Below are 15,412 nucleotides of genomic sequence, written 5' to 3'. Positions count from 1 at the left end.
CCGTCCATGTCCACTGCTTCCCCCAGCACCGTCCACGAGCACTGCTCCCCCCTGCACCGTTCACGCCCACTGATCCCCCTGCACTGTCCACGCCCACTGCTCCCCCCTGCACCGTCCACGCCCACTGCTCCCCACAGCACTGTCCACACCCACTGCTCCCCCCTGCACCGTCCACACCCACTCCCCCCTGCACCGTCCACACCCACTGCTCCCCCCTGCACCGTCCACGAGCACTGCTCCCCCCTGCACCGTCCACGCCCACTGCTCCCCCCTGCACTGTCCACGCCCACTGCTCCCCCTGCACTGTCCACGCCCACTGCTCCCCCACCTCCCCGGGCTGCGGCTCACAGCGCTGCTGACTGGGGCTCCCTGGCCTTTACCTGGGCTCTGGGGCCGCCTCCACCCCGTCCCCCGCTACAGGGCAGGGCGGAGGCCTGCTGCCTCCTGTACACAGGCCCGAGCCTGGCCACGGCCTGGCCCAGCACACATTCCACCAGTTCTTTCGGCACAACCAGAGGAAGCTGCTGTGGCCGCTTCACCGAGAGCCCCTGTCTGGCTCAGCACTCACACCGCAGCAAAGCCACGCCCCCAGCGCACGTTCCAGCCTGGGACAGGGCTGCGGCCCGCACTCAGCATCACCCCGCCCGCTCGTCCAGCGTCCGACAGGGGCCGCTCTCAGTCCTTGCCCACGAGCACCTGTGGGGTCAGGCCTGGGCCAGGCAGCCCGGCTCACCTCCTGGGGGTTGTGGGAGGGCTCCCGGGAGGGTGTCCAGAGATCAGGTGACCAGGTCCCAGTGGCAGCAGGGATGGGGCCTCACCAAGGAGGGGGAGGGGCCTGAGCAAGGTCTGGGGGCTGAGGGATTGCCACAGGCAGGGTGCAGGCCCCGGGAGGGCAGAGTGGGGCAGGCAGGAGAGTGGGGGCCGCTCTGGGCAGACCTGGGGTGGCCGGAGGAGGGGCCTGGGTGCAGGCTGCTGTGATGCGACCTGGGTGGCCAGGCGAGCTGGGGCTGTGGAGGGGGGGCTGGGGTGACCCAGCAAGTGCGGGCAGAACTGCACCCCCTGGGGTGAGGGAGGTGGGAGGGAGGAAGCTGGGAAAAGGGGGTTGGGCTCAGGACAGGGGTGAGGTCAGGTCAGCAGGGCTTAGCCAGGCCCTCGTCCCACAAGAGGTGGAGAGGGTGAGCCTGTGAGCCCATGGCGGGGTCAGATGGCCATGGGAGAGGACGCTGGCAGCTCTGACAGCGGTCGTGCGAGTGGGGGAGGGCGGGCGTCCGTGCAGGGGCTGGGTGAGAACAGATCCCGTTACCCAGCAGTGCTGGCCAGCGCGGCCTGCCTCACCACGTACGCGACTCAAACGTAGCACAGCCCAAACCTAACAGGAGCTCTAGGAGCTAGGAGCTCTCAGAGGAACACACAGATAAAAGCCACAAACGCGTAACCAAAGAGACAAAAACCGCACGACTTGTGCTGCCAACAATACCACCGTGGAAGTGAGGAAGCGGCCCACAGGCGGCCCACAGTGGGGAGGACATCTGTGTCCCCCGCCCAGACCTGGCGACCCGGCAGCTGCCCAAGCCCCGCCCTGGTCAGCAAGGACCCACGGCCCTCCCTGCATGGCCTCTCACCCAGGGACACACACGGCCTCTGCTCTCTGCAACAGCTCCCGCCCAGCAGCCTCCACACTGCCCAGCGTCTCTCCCCGTGCTCACTCGTCACGGGGACGCAAGCTCCCGACAGCCACCGGGGCAGTGAGGCCGCACCTGCAGTGCCTGGATGGCGTTGTGGTAGCAGCTGAGCTCGCCGTGCACGTTCTTGGAGTTCTGGGCCAGGCGGTGCCACATGTGCGCCAAGTAGTCCTCGCTCTCATCCTTGAATTTCTGCATCTCCATGGTAAAGTTCTGGCCGAGTTTGGCTTTCACGATGACCATGTGCTTGAAGATCAACCTAAAGAACAGCAAAAGAGCAATCGGTGCTGGAGGCGGGGGACAGAGAGCATGCGGCCCCCTCCCCGCCAGAGTCCAGGGCCAACCCTAACCCTAACCCTAACCCCAACCCCAACCCTAACTCTAAACCCTAATCCTAACCCTAACCCCAACCCCAACCCTAAACCCTAACCCTAACTCTAACCCTAACTCTAAACCCTAATCCTAACCCTAACCCTAACCCTACCCCTAAACCCTAACTCTAACCCTAACTCTAAACCCTAATCCTAACCCTAACCCTAACCCTACCCCTAAACCCTAACTCTAACCCTAACTCTAAACCCTAATCCTAACCCTAAACCCTAACCCTAACCCCAACCCCAACCCCAACCCTAAACCCTAACCCTAACTCTAAACCCTAATCCTAACCCTAACCCCAACCCCAAACCTAAACCCTAACCCTAAACCCTAATCCTAACCCTAAACCCTAACCCTAACCCCAACCCCAACCCCAACCCTAACCCTAAACCCTAACCCTAACCCTAACCCTAAACCCTAATCCTAACCCTAAACCCTAACCCTAACCCCAACCCCAACCCTAACCCTAACTCTAAACCCTAATCCCAATCCTAAACCCTAACTATAACCCTAACCCCTAAACTCTAAGCCTAACCCTAACCATAACCCTAACCCCTAACCCTAACCCATAAACCCTAGCCTAACCCTAAACCCTAACCAAACCCTCACCCTAAACCCTAACCTTAACCCCTAATACCCTAACCCCTGCCTAACCCCTAAACCCTAACCCTAACCCTTAAACCTACCCCTAACCCCTAACCCCTAACCCCTAAACCCTAACCCTACCCTTAAACCCAAAACCCTAACCCTAACCCTAAACCCCAACCCCAACTCCAACCTCAACTTTTGCTCTCCTGTGGGGTCTCTGAGGAGATCAAGTGTCCAGTGGACCCGGGGTAGGAGAAGCTGGCTGGGGGCAGTGCCCGGCGCGGGGCACTCACAGGCGGTGGGCCGTCCGTGGCAGCACCTGTATGGCCTCGTCCAGCACCCTGAGGCCGCCCTCCCAGTCGCCCTGGTCCGCGTGGCAGTGGAACAGCAGGCCGTAGAGTGCCACGCGGAGCGAGAGGTCATCCTCGGCGCCTGCAGGAAGAGGGGCACAGCCCGCAGGCCCAGGGTAGGGGGTCCGGCCCCTAGCACTTGGCCCCCAAGTCCCTGGCCCCCCGGTCCCCCAGTCACCCACTCCAGCCCCACCCCCGGCCCCCAGCCCCCTGGTGCCCCGCCCCAGCCCCGGCCCTGGCCCCAGGTTCCCGGCCCCCTACCCCCCGGCCCCCCGCCTGCATTCTGCCACCGGCCCCTGCGAGCCGCAGCCCTGTGCCCCGGGGGTCTCTGCCACTCGCCCTCTCTGCCCAGGCCGGGTCTCACCGGCGACCCGAGTCTCCTCGGGCTACTGTCCTCCAATGTCCCTACGTTTTGCACCAGTGGGAAGATTTAAATTTCTGTGCCTCTTTCCACAAAATATCTGCCATACGCCATTCTGCTTTCTGTCGTGATAACGAACATGAATTTTAAAGCCACGCGACCGTCCCCACGCCCGTGCTGGCTTCACTGCAGGGAGGCGACCGGGCGCCCTGTGGCCCTGTGCAGAAGCAGGGCCAGGGCTCGGCCCTCGGTGTCCTCACAGGGTCCTCACGCAGGGCAGGGGCTCGACCCTCGGGGGTCCTCACGCCGGGGCCAGGCTCGGCCCTCGGGGGTCCTCACGCGGGCTGCCCCACTGCACGCCCAGCTCCACGTCTCAGGGCCCCCAGCACAGCCCCCGCTCACCTCCCAGACCACGCTGGGCTCCCACATGAGCAGGGACGGTGATGTCCTAGAGGATTATGGTTTCCCTGGCAACGTAAACTAGTGCGAGAGCACCTCCTGTTGTTGGAGGGCCAGAGCGTCCTGGTGTTGGTGTGTGGTGTGCGTGTCTGCATGTATGATGTGTGTCTGCGTGTGGGGGGTATGTGCATGTGTGTGTGTGATGCGTGTGTGATGTATCTGCGTGTGTGTGGTGTGCGTGTCTGTGTGTGATACAAGTGTGTGATGTGTCTCTGTGTGTGATGCATGTGTGTGATGCGTGTGTCTATGTGTGTGATGTGTGTCTGTGTGTGATGTGTGTCTGTGTCTGTGCGTGATGCATGTGATGTATCTGTGTCTGTGTGTGAAGCATGTATGTGACATGTCTGTGTGTGATGTGTGTGTCTGGGTGTCTGTGTGTGATGCGTGTGTCTGTGTGTGATGCGTGTCTGTGTCTGTGTGTGATGCATGTGATGTATCTGTGTCTGTGTGTGATGCATGTATGTGACATGTCTGTGTGTGATGCGTGTGTCTGGGTGTCTGTGTGTGATGCGTGTGTCTGTGTGTGATGCGTGTGTCTGTGTGTCTGAAAGGCTCTGTCTCCACACTTCATGGAAGTACAGAACTCAGATTTATCTGTTGGTCAGACCAAGCTGCAGCCACCGTGCTGGCCTGGGCGAGGCCGCAGCTCCCATGTGCACACGAGGAAGTCACCGCTTCGTCCCATGGGGCCTGCGAGGATCGTCACAGCTACAGTGGCTTAGCGGGAGGCACAGGAACTTCGAGGCACCAGAGTCCAGATGGCACCCAAGCCCCCACCCCATCCCTGTGCTCTGCAGCCCCTGGGTCCCAGGCCCCGGCACACACCTGGGAGGAAGCTGCCCTCGGGGGTCCCGCCGACCTGGAAGTCTGCCGTGGGCCACTGGTGCAAAAGCAGCGTCTTGCCCTTCTCCTAAGTAAAACAGTCAGCAGCTCAGTGCAGGAGCCGCGACCCGCTCCATGCCGCGTGCTTGCCTGTGCCTGTCAGGGGGCAGGGGACTGCAGCGAGAGCTCTGAGACAGGAAGGCACACACATGACATACAACACATGCGTGACACACCACACAAAACACACGAGACCACACAGACCACACACGTGACCACATACACACCACACAAACACATGCAACAGCACATATTGTGCAACACATGTGACACACCACACAAAACACACGAGACCACACACGTGACCACATACACACTACACAAACACACACAACAGCACATATTGTGCAACACATGTGACATGCCACACATGTGACACATAACACACGTGACCACACACACCACACACATGACCACATACACACCACACACAACACACATTGTGCAACATATGCGACATGACACACATGTGACACATAACACATGTGTGATGCAGTCACACACAACACACGTGACCACACAACACACGTGACCATGCATTCATGTGATGCGCCATACATGCACGACACACATCACACCCCCACCAACATATGACCATACACATACAGATCACACACACACACCCCACACAATACCACACACACACAACCACATGCATTACCATAAACACATGCCAGACACCCACAAACACATTATACACATACCATATGCACACACGACACACACACACACGTAACACACCTCACCACACACACAGCACACGTGCAGGCAGGTGATTGCCCCCTGTAACCCATGGTCTCTTCAGTGACACGAAACATCCAAGCCAGTTTTCTTGGCTCAAAATCAGTGGGAACAAAAGCACCCTGGAAATGCATGGGTCAAAGCTGGTGCCGTAGCGTAGCAGGTAAAGCCGCCGCCTGCAGTGCTGGCACCCCATAAGGGTGTGGGTTCGCGTCTTGGCTGCTCCACTTCCGATCCAGCTCCCTGCTATGGCCTGGGAAAGCAGTGGAAGGTGGCCCAAGTGCTTGGGCCCCTGCACCCACGTGGGAGACCTGGAGGAAGCTCCTGGCTCCTGGCTTTGGATCGGTGCAGCTCCAGCCATTGCGGCCATCTGGGGAGTGAACCAGCAGATGGAAGACCTCTCTCTCTCTGTCTCTCTCTCTCTCTCCGTCCCTCCCTCCCTCTCCCTCCCTCCCTGTCTGTAACTCTGTCTCCCAAGTAAATAAACGAAATCTTAAACTGGGTCGCGGTGGGAGCAGCTCTCCAACTCCAGAAATGAGAGAAAAACGAGCTACAGCAGAACCAGCAGACGGTGGGGAACGACAAGCCTTAGAGCAGAGAAACAAGACTGTTGTTCAAAAGTTGGTGCTTTGGAAACAAGGACAAAATTGACACAACTGACCAAGAAACAGAGCTGCCTCACAGCATGAGTGGGGGGGGGACCGCCGAGCGCCTGAGCCCAGCCGCACCCGGCAGGCGGCGGGAGGCCGAGAAGGGCTGGCGTGAATCCCAGCAAACACTCAGCAACCCCTGAACTCTCCCAAAACCTCAACACACAGAAACCTGCATGAAGACGCCACCACGAAAGCACAACCCCGGCCCACCCCAGACATTGGGCGCAAACCCAGCCGTCTGAACAAGATGGCGCATCGGGACCCCCGGAGCGCAGGGAGGGCCCGACCCGTGGTCGTCTCACGACAGAACCCAGAGGACCAGGAATGGGCGGGAAATCCCCGAGCACCACAGGGGTCCTTAAGAAGAGGCCACGGCTGACACGGTCCCTCCAAGACCACCATAGAGACAGGGGCGCCGCCCCCACGCCACGCTGATGAGACCCCACAGAACCAGGAAGGGAGGGGAGCGCGAGGCGGGCGGTCTCCTTCCTGTCCGCAGAAAACCCCAAGGGGGCTACGGGACAGGCTCCACACTCGGCAGCAGAGTCACCCAGACGCCAGGGGCTGCTCTGATGACGCAAAGTGGAGGTTCTGACAGGGGCCTGTGGGAATTAAGTGGGTGCTCCTGGGGGAGGCCCACACCAGCCCTGAGACCCCCCCCTCCCGAACAGCCCTGTGGGGGTCTCTGTCCCCTCGGGAATCTCGCACAAGACCCATCAGATGCAGCAGAGACCCAGGAAGCCCAGCCCCCAGCCCCCGGCACCTGCGTCTTGGCCTCTGTCTTGTTGATGAGGCTGATGACCCTCTGGACGGTGCCCTTGGCCTTCTTCCTGCTGACCACCGAGGACAGGAACGGCAGCCAGGCGTTCCAGTACTGCCGCGCGGCCAGCATCACCAGGGCGCTGTTGCCCGCGATGCTCCCGAACCTGAACAGAGACCCCGAGCAGAGGGATGCGGACGGCACCTGCTCGGCCCCGGAGGCTTCCACTCAGCAGGAAGGCTGGGCCCTCTGCAGCGCGCTCGCCCCTCTAGGGGGCTGGTGCTGGCCCCGGCCCTGCCGCCGTAGGCAGTGGGTGCTTCGCTGCCACGGGCCGGCCAGCCACCTGCCCTGCCTGCCCCTCTCCGGGCCTCTGGCCTTACTGAGCTTCTCCCAGTTCTGCCCATGCGCCTCTGTCCCCAGTCGGCTGCCCGGGGGTCCCCCAGGAGCCAGCCAGGCTCCCCAGGGCCCCTGCACACCTGGCGCTCTCCATGAAGGCCTTGGCCGCCACCAGGCGCAGCTGCTTCCTGCCCTTCAGGTTCTCCATGATGCTCCTGCCCTGGACGCCCGCCGCCGTGCTCAGCATCTCCGCCGTCAGCCGGGCCTCGACCCTGGCAGGCAAGAGCGACCCAGGAGGGTGGCATCTCAGTGCCTCGCCCAGACTCCCAGGCCGCGACGCTCACCTGGTGAAGGGCAGCCCGAGGACCACTGCCAGGGCTCCCCAGGACACGGTAGCGGACTGAGGCCACGCTGTGGGGCGCTGCCCTTGCGAAGACCCTACGCCAGAACTAAGTGGCTGGACCCCGCCAACCCCAGACCCATGAGACAGACCCTGGGTCCAGGGTGCCTCGCTTCCAGCCACGGCAGAGCAAGCCCCTCTTTGGGGGACCCCTGCTCTCGGCGGCCATCTTGTCTGGGAAGGTCCCAGCGTGGGCTCAGGGCGCTGCCTCCGTGTGGCTGCGGCTGGAGCAGAAGGGGCACAGGCTGAGGTCAGGACAGCCCTGGGTCCTGGGTCCCACCTGGGTCCCACACGGGCCCGGGTGCCGGGGCAGACGGCGGTGCCTGCCTCTACCCCGAGCCGCGCAGGCCGCCCTCTAAAGGGGAAACGGGCCTGGGCGGAGCCCTAGCCTGCCCACACAGCCACGTCTGCACTCCTCTGCGCGGCTCCGGCACCTCCTTGCTGGCAACCCTGCTGGCGACGGCTCGTGCACCGTCCCCGCCGCCCTGCACGCTGCTGCTGGCTCACGGGGTCCTGCACCCCGCAGGACCTCTGCCTACGCCCCTGCTCGACTGTGACTCTCATCTCCCAGTGCTTGCTCTGGGGCTTGAAATGCATACCCTGAACCGACCACAGCTCAACCTCGAATCAACGCACACTGCGTAAAACCCCAGCACCTGACACTTGTGGAAAGCGGAAGCAGGAAGGGGGGGGGGGACCGTGAGTGTCCGCCGGCCGAGCGACACTGTCCCAGAAGCCTTTGCAAGGCCCCTCGTGCAGGGACTTCAGAGTTCTTTACACTAAACCAACAAAGACCCGGGTTAGAGGAGCGCCCTACTCCCGTGCGCCTCTCCCCACGCTGCGCTGCTGGCGTTGTGTGCAGCCGCGCCCCCGGCCACCCGGGAACGCCTTCTCGAGAGCTTAGCACTGGAGGGGAACCCTGCCCCCAGCCTCGTCCCTGCAGCTTCCACGCCTTCGCTGCTGCAGCTTGGGAGCGGGTTCTCCTCCGCTTTCACGGCCCTAAAGCGCCTCCCCCGCGCCGCCATTGCTCCGGGCGACGGGGACGCAGAACCCCAGCTTGGCAGCTTTTCCCTTTCTCAGCGTGTGCACGGCACTGCCCTCTGTGAAAAGGCGGCGGCGGCAGTGCCGGTCCTGGTCCCATGTGCGGCGTGTCTTCCCCAGGCCAGCGTCCTGAGCGCAGGAAACCCGTGTGGCCGCTCTGTGTTTGCTTGGGCGTCGCCGGAAACCGCTGTGCTCTGCATTGGCCGTTTTAGCTCTGCTGGAAAAGTCTGCAGCTGCCGCGGCTCCAGACGCCCTTAGCCCTGTCGTCCCTCCCAGGCTCGGTCTCGTCCCGCAGTCTGCGCTTCCAGTCTTTTCTCTCTGCTTCCATTGCCATCACCTGCTCTGTACTCGCACTCCCGGGCCACCTCCGGAGTGTCGGATCCGACTGCAGAATTTCCGTCTCAGTTACTCCATTTTTCATTGCATTTTCCAATTCTTTGTTGAAATTCTCTGCCTGTACTTGTGTCCGTTTGTAACAGCTTCTGTAAATTTCTTGTCTGCTAACTCCAGCACAGCCGTATCTGGGTGTGTGCAGGCTGCTTCTCCCCACGTGTCTCGTTTCTCACCGCAGGCTGGACATCGTGGGCTGTGTTGCTGAGTGCGTGCATCCTGTGCCGTGTGTGGGTCCTGTGCCGCGTGTGGGTCCTGTGCTGACTGTGGTTCCTGTGCCGTGTGTGGGTCCTGTGCCGCGTGTGGGTCCTGTGCCGCGTGTGTGGGTCCTGTGCCGAGTGTGGGTCCTGTGCCGTGTGTGGGTCCTGTGCCAAGTGTGTGGTTCCTGTGCCGAGTGTGGGTCCTGTGCCGTGTGTGGGTCCTGTGCCGTGTGTGGGTCCTGTGCCGCGTGTGTGGGTCCTGTGCCGTGTGTGGGTCCTGTGCCGTGTGTGTGGGTCCTGTGCCGAGTGTGGGTCCTGTGCCGAGTGTGGGTCCTGTGCCGCGTGTGTGGTTCCTGTGCCGAGTGTGGGTCCTGTGCCGTGTGTGGGTCCTGTGCCAAGTGTGTGGTTCCTGTGCCGAGTGTGGGTCCTGTGCCGTGTGGGTCCTGTGCCAAGTGTGTGGTTCCTGTGCCGAGTGTGGGTCCTGTGCCGCGTGTGTGGGTCCTGTGCCGTGTGTGGTTCCTGTGCCAAGTGTGTGGTTCCTGTGCCGAGTGTGGGTCCTGTGCCGCGTGTGTGGGTCCTGTGCCGTGTGTGGGTCCTGTGCCGTGTGTGGGTCCTGTGCCGAGGGTGTGGGTCCTGTGCCGAGTGTGTGGGTCCTGGGCTGACTGTGTGGGTCCTGTGCTGTGTGTGTGGGTCCTGGGCTGACTGTGTGGGTCCTGTGCTGTGTGTGTGGGTCCTGGGCTGACTGTGTGGGTCCTGTGCTGTGTGTGTGGTTCCTGTGCCATGTTTTTTCCCACAGGTGCCCCACATCTGCCCGCTCAAGGCTGCTCTGGGCTGGGTCAGGAAAGCGCACGGCGGCCCTATTCCTCGGGGCATCTTTCTCGATGCTGAGGGCTCAGTCTCCTGCACGCTGGTTGGCCAGAGTTCCAACTTATCGCACAGACCCCCAGCCCTGCTGCCCGCCACCCTGCACACGCACAGCCTCCTGTGGGGTGCCCAGGCTGGGCCCCGTGGGCTCCCACGGCTCTGCTCCGGGCCCTGCTGCAGCAGGCAGGGTACTGGGCTGCGCGAGCGGCTGCTTCCCGTTGCTTTGTTTGCAGCCAGAGCTGGAATAACGCGTGGCTCAGACGCGGGTCAAGTAGGAAGGTCCAAACGGCATTCTTAGGCTAACTGCTCTTAACCCAGTTCTTTGTCTGCAATTTATTCCCGCAAATTCCACGTGCGTTTCTGCATAAAACTTTAGAAGGCAAACGACTAGGATGGGATCTCTGGGAAGTGTGTCCACAAAGGTTCCATACCCAGCTGGCTCAACTGCCCGGTGCTGTTTGTGGCCAGGACCTGAGGCTGGATGCCCAGAAAGTGTGGCACTCAGCCTCCTGGCCCCCAGCTCCAGGCCCGGACACAGTGGTCACTCAAATGGAGTTGGCAGAATGGCACAGAACCATGGGCAAACTGGAGGGCAGGGCGGTGGCTGAAGGCCAGGGCTCCAGGCACCACGGGGACCTCACTGTCTGCAGAGAGCTGTCCCAGGTCCTGAAAAGGCCATCACACGTCCACAGGCCCCAGTGCCCCCGGCCCGATGACGCATCTGTATGGCATTTTAAATTATGTGCTACAAGGATTTGTCTAAAGATAAAACTCAACTTTGGAGTCCCTGTAGGAGAATGGCCGGCCAGGCGCCTTTGTGCTTTGCGTACGTAGGGGGCTTTTTTTTTTTTTTTTTTTAATTTTTAGTTAGTTCTCAAGAGATTCGACGTGCTTTCCAGACAGAATTCTGAGAACACGATGAGCGGCGAGTTTTCACTCAACCGGGGAAGAACGCGTGGCCCCTCGCTGCTCCCAGCCCTGGCCCTGCCTCAGCTCCTCCATGAGCGGCCTCCTGTGCACGGACCCTGTGGGCGCCTGAGACAAAGGAGCTCACGCAGAAGAGGGACGGCGTGGCCGGGTCCCCTCTCCACCGCCTGTGCGCTATCTGGACTGGCCTCCTGCTGGGCCCCACCAGCGACCCTCCCCTCCACCCTCGCGCCGCCTGCCTGAGCCCCGCCCCTGCCCCACTGACCCCTGCTCCACTTCCCACCATCACGACCACCAACTGCTCTGTCAAAGCGTCTCCTCTGTCCAGGTGCCAACCCCGACAGGGCGTCAGGCCCTGCCGAGCGTGTGAACACGACCCACCGCAGCCACATGGCTTCTGTCTCCTTCCCCGGCGCTCTTGGCCACAGCACCTCAGCCACTTCCTGGCAGGTCGCCCCCCAGTCCCACCCCAGGCCCTCCCATACCCTTCAGGTCCCCCACCTCGGCCCCCTCTTGGTCCCCCTAGGCACCCCTAGACACTTCCTCCAGTCCCCCCTGGCCCTCTCATACCCCCCAGGTCTCCTCCAGATTCCCCACTTTGGCCCCCTCCAAGTTGCCCCCGGCCCCATCTTGGTCCTACCAGGCCCCCCCCAGGTCCCCCCTCAGTCTTCCGTGGTCCTCCTGTACCCTCCAGACGGGCCCCCAGGCCCCCACCCCTGCTCAAGCGTGGATGGGCTCCCTCAGTGAGCAGCACAGTCGCTGGGTCCCCCTGTAGCTTTCTGGCTGAAGGCATCGCTGCCAGCACCCCACATCTTTCTCTTTTCTGGATCATTCCTTGGATTTTGTGGGCCAGATCTTCAAGCAACTTTCTAAAAATGGCGTTTGGGACGTGCATTTTCTGGCTCGGGTAAAAGTGGCTTTGTTTTAAGCTTCTACTTGACTGACAGTGTGGCGGGGCTGTCAGCAGGGAGCCGCTTCCTGCCCCTAGGGACTGAGCACCGTCTCCCCAGGTGCACGTGCGAGACCCTCACCCCGCAGGGACGGTGTCAGGAGGCGGGGCCTCAGGGAGGCGTGAGGTCGGGAGCGCAGGACCTCAGGGGTGGGATCCGCGCCCCAGGGAGGGATGCGAGGGGGGGTCTGTGAGTCAGGAGGTGGCCCCCACCCTCTGCGCTCACTGCAGTCTGTGGACTGCCCCACGGACTGAGCCCAGCCCCCTCGCCGAGGCACACGTGACGGGCTCTCTCCTCAGGCTCGTGTCCACACCGTGAGGATATCACGACAGGGTCACTTACGGACCAAGCATCCTCAGGAACTTGATGCCCATCTCCGTGGCCCTGTGGGAGCAGGCCATGGTGGTCTCGTGGTCGTGGGCCACGAAGGTGAAGTGGGCCAGGCGGGTCAGCGCCTGCAGCTCCACCAGCGGGTCCGACCAGCTGCACTCGTATGCCATCTTCACCACCTTCCGGGGCCGGGAGGAGAGGGGGCGTCAGGCAAGCAAGACGACCCCTCCCCCACCGCTTGCCCTACGTCAGTTTTGTGAAGCTCGAGCAGGCCACACACACCACGGACACCAGCAAAGGCGGGGGTGAGGCCCGTGGGCGCCCCTGCCTGAGCTGGGGCAGGACATGGGGTGGCCCCATGAGAACTCACAGCTCCAGATAGGAAACGGAGGCAGCGACAACCGGCGTGGCCAGGATGTGGGCACCGTGGGAACCCAGCCTCTCTGGCAGGCCCCGTGCACCTCAGCCTCCCTGCACACAGCTGCTGCCCACCCGGGCAGCGGGGACGCCCACCTGGGCCAGGGAGGGCACGCTGAAGTCCATGAGGCCGAGCCCGTTGCACGAGTACATCTCCAGGGCCACAAGCACCCTGGTCACGGCGCTGACGTCCTCGGGGCTGCTCTGCTGGGAAGGACACAGTAAGCGGCCATCAGCCCACCTGTGTGTGGGCCACCCCTGGCAGGGCTGCTGCCCAGGCTGTGTCTGTAGCTGACCACCTCCAGGTTAGCTTCTCACGCCGTCAAAGGCCGTGACCTCTGGGGCCACCTGGGTGGACGTGGAGGGCAGCTGGGCTGGCACAGCCACTGCCCCAGCCCCACCCAGAGCTCTTCCTTCCCTGGCCTAGCCTAAGAGCTGTCCCCACCCCCTTCCAGGCTGGGCTGGGCTCAGCTTCCTGGGACTTCCTGCCCACTCGTTGGGGTGTTCTGGCCTGGAGCGTTACAGCAGCCGAGGGTGGGGTGGCCCTGGGTCCTCTGACCCCAGCTCCCCACCCAGGCCATCTCCCAGTCCTAGGTTTTCGAGCTCCATGGCCCTGGCCTGGGCAACCTGCAGATGAGGCCTCAGTGCAGGGCACCAAGGGGGCCCCACCCCCAGGGGGCCTCCTGTCCTGGATCCTGAGGGCAGCCGGGGCGGGGACGTCAGTGGGAAAGGAGCTCCTGGGTCTTGCCGGCAGACACGGCTCTGTCACCACAGCCCCTGTCTAGCACCCACTGAGCACAGGGGGCCCCGTGGTCATTGGTGCCGGCAGGCCCCACCGCCCGCTGTCCCAGACGTGCCGCAGGGCGCACCTGCCCGTCGGGGCCCAGCCGCGGCCCGATCTGCTGCTGCAGCAGCTGCTTGGCCTTCACCCAGGTGGCCACGAGCTGCTGCCGTGTGCTCATGGACACCACCTCCTCTGGGACGTTCCCGTCACTCAGGTTCAGGGCAAACTCGCAGACCTGGAGCCGACCAAGGCAAATTCTCAGTAGCGGACACGCCATCCTCGCCCTTGGTGCAGACGGACAGCAGGTGACACGGCTGCCCAAGAGCTGCAGGACGAGCGTGCGTGCCCCCAGGGGGCCTGGAGTGGGCACAGCCCCCAGGGCGCCGACTGCACCCCTGCATCATCATGGCCACGTCAGCTCCCGCCAGTCCACCGTGCACCACCCCACACCTGGGCGTGACCACTGTGAGAGGCAGAGCTGCAGCCTCAACCAGCCACACTCGTGATTCTGGGGGCATGGACTGAGGGCCGTGCAGCTGCTGCACCCAAAGCCCCCGTCTCCCAGCACCCTGGGACAGGTCTCGCCATTCTGTGCCTCAGTTTCCCCTGTAAGTGGGGATAAAATGCAGTGTCCAGAGCCTGGCCCGGGGCAGTCATGCTGGCCAGGGAGGTCGCTGTCAAAGGCAGGACTGCCCAGCTGTCCCACCTGCTCCATGCAAGGTGCTCAGGCCAACGTCCCCTCCCCCTACTCTGGACAGACCTCCAGTCTCCTCGGATTCCACAACACGAGTTGGGGGGGGCGGCCCCTCTCGGTGCTGGCTGGGCGGAGCCTCTGCTGTTGCTGTGGTGGCTCCTGGTGCCTGGACCCAGCACCAGGCTCGCGTGGGAAGCTCCCCCGGGCACCCGGGCCGGCCCATGCCCTGGCCCCTGCCCCTCCTCACCCAGGTCGTCACCCCACTGGCCCTTGCCCTGGCCCTGCCTGCCTTCTGAGAACGAGGACCTGGACCGTGAGGTGGCCTCTGCCGGCACCGCCCCGCGCAGGGCCCTCTCTGGGGCAGCCGTCCTGTGGGCCCTGCGGCACCAGCGTCTTCCCCGGCAGGCTCTGGCTCGGGGCCGCCGCTCGGGGCCTGTGCGGTGCGGTGCTCCTGAGCAGGTCCCGGGGGGAGGGGGGCTGCCCTCGGGCCGCTTCTGCGGGCTCTGGCTCCCCTGCCCCGCCGAGGATGCTGGGAGTCCCCGAAATGCGTCAAGAAACTCATTCCTTTCAGGTTGAGGGAGTCTTCCGGGCCACAAGGGGTGAGGGGTGCGGCAAGGCCCACAACCCCCCCTTGCCCACAGCCTCGTGGACCCGAGTGCTCCTCAGTCTGCGGGGTCGGATCACACACGGGCCCTGCGGGGCGCTGCGGGCCCCGGCCTGCGTCTTCCTGCAGCACCGGCCTGCGGGCCCCGGCCTGCATCTTCCTGCAGCACCGGCCTGCGGGCCCCGGCCTGCGTCTTCCTGCAGCACCGGCCTGCGGGCCCCGGCCTGCGTCTTCCTGCAGCACCGGCCTGCGGGCCCCGGCCTGCGTCAGCCTGCAGCACCGGCCTGCGGGCCCCGGCCTGCGTCTTCCTGCAGCACCGGCCTGCGGGCCCCGGCCTGCGTCTTCCTGCAGCACCGGCCTGCGGGCCCCGGCCTGCGTCAGCCTGCAGCACCGGCCTGCGGGCCCCGGCCTGCGTCTTCCTGCAGCACCGGCCTGCGGGCCCCGGCCTGCGTCTTCCTGCAGCACCGGCCTGCGGGCCCCGGCCTGCGTCAGCCTGCAGCACCGGCCTGCGGGCCCCGGCCTGCGTCTTCCTGCAGCACCGGCCTGCGGGCCCCGGCCTGCGTCTTCCTGCAGCACCGGCCTGCGGGCCCCGGCCTGCGTCGGCCTGCAGCACCGGCAGTTTAG

The 15,412-nt window shown here is 63.6% G+C and overlaps 1 protein-coding gene across 6 annotated transcripts in view; it reads right to left on the bottom strand.

Annotated features, from left to right (window-relative positions):
- Nucleotides 1-15,412, bottom strand: part of CFAP46 (cilia and flagella associated protein 46) — a 75,890-nt gene that overhangs the window by 33,427 nt on the left and 27,051 nt on the right. For 4 of the 6 annotated variants that reach the window (XM_070058262.2, XM_070058266.2, XM_070058267.2 and 1 more), the window contains 8 exons: nucleotides 13,576-13,725; nucleotides 12,803-12,913; nucleotides 12,302-12,468; nucleotides 7,328-7,459; nucleotides 6,855-7,017; nucleotides 4,641-4,725; nucleotides 2,939-3,077; nucleotides 1,758-1,941 (listed from right to left, as the gene is read on the bottom strand). In XM_070058262.2, the coding sequence (XP_069914363.1) occupies nucleotides 1,758-1,941; nucleotides 2,939-3,077; nucleotides 4,641-4,725; nucleotides 6,855-7,017; nucleotides 7,328-7,459; nucleotides 12,302-12,468; nucleotides 12,803-12,913; nucleotides 13,576-13,725 (1,131 nt within the window). The remainder of the gene's footprint in view (nucleotides 1-1,757; nucleotides 1,942-2,938; nucleotides 3,078-4,640; nucleotides 4,726-6,854; nucleotides 7,018-7,327; nucleotides 7,460-12,301; nucleotides 12,469-12,802; nucleotides 12,914-13,575; nucleotides 13,726-15,412) is intronic. The other 2 variants (XM_070058263.2, XM_070058270.2) reach the window with 1 other exon arrangement.

The sequence above is a fragment of the Oryctolagus cuniculus genome, chromosome 15 (assembly GCF_051225735.1).
Source record: "Oryctolagus cuniculus isolate XC-2025 breed Fujian yellow rabbit chromosome 15, ASM5122573v1, whole genome shotgun sequence".
NCBI classification, from domain to species: Eukaryota; Metazoa; Chordata; class Mammalia; order Lagomorpha; family Leporidae; genus Oryctolagus; species Oryctolagus cuniculus.
This window is presented reverse-complemented; position numbering and strand designations above follow the sequence as displayed.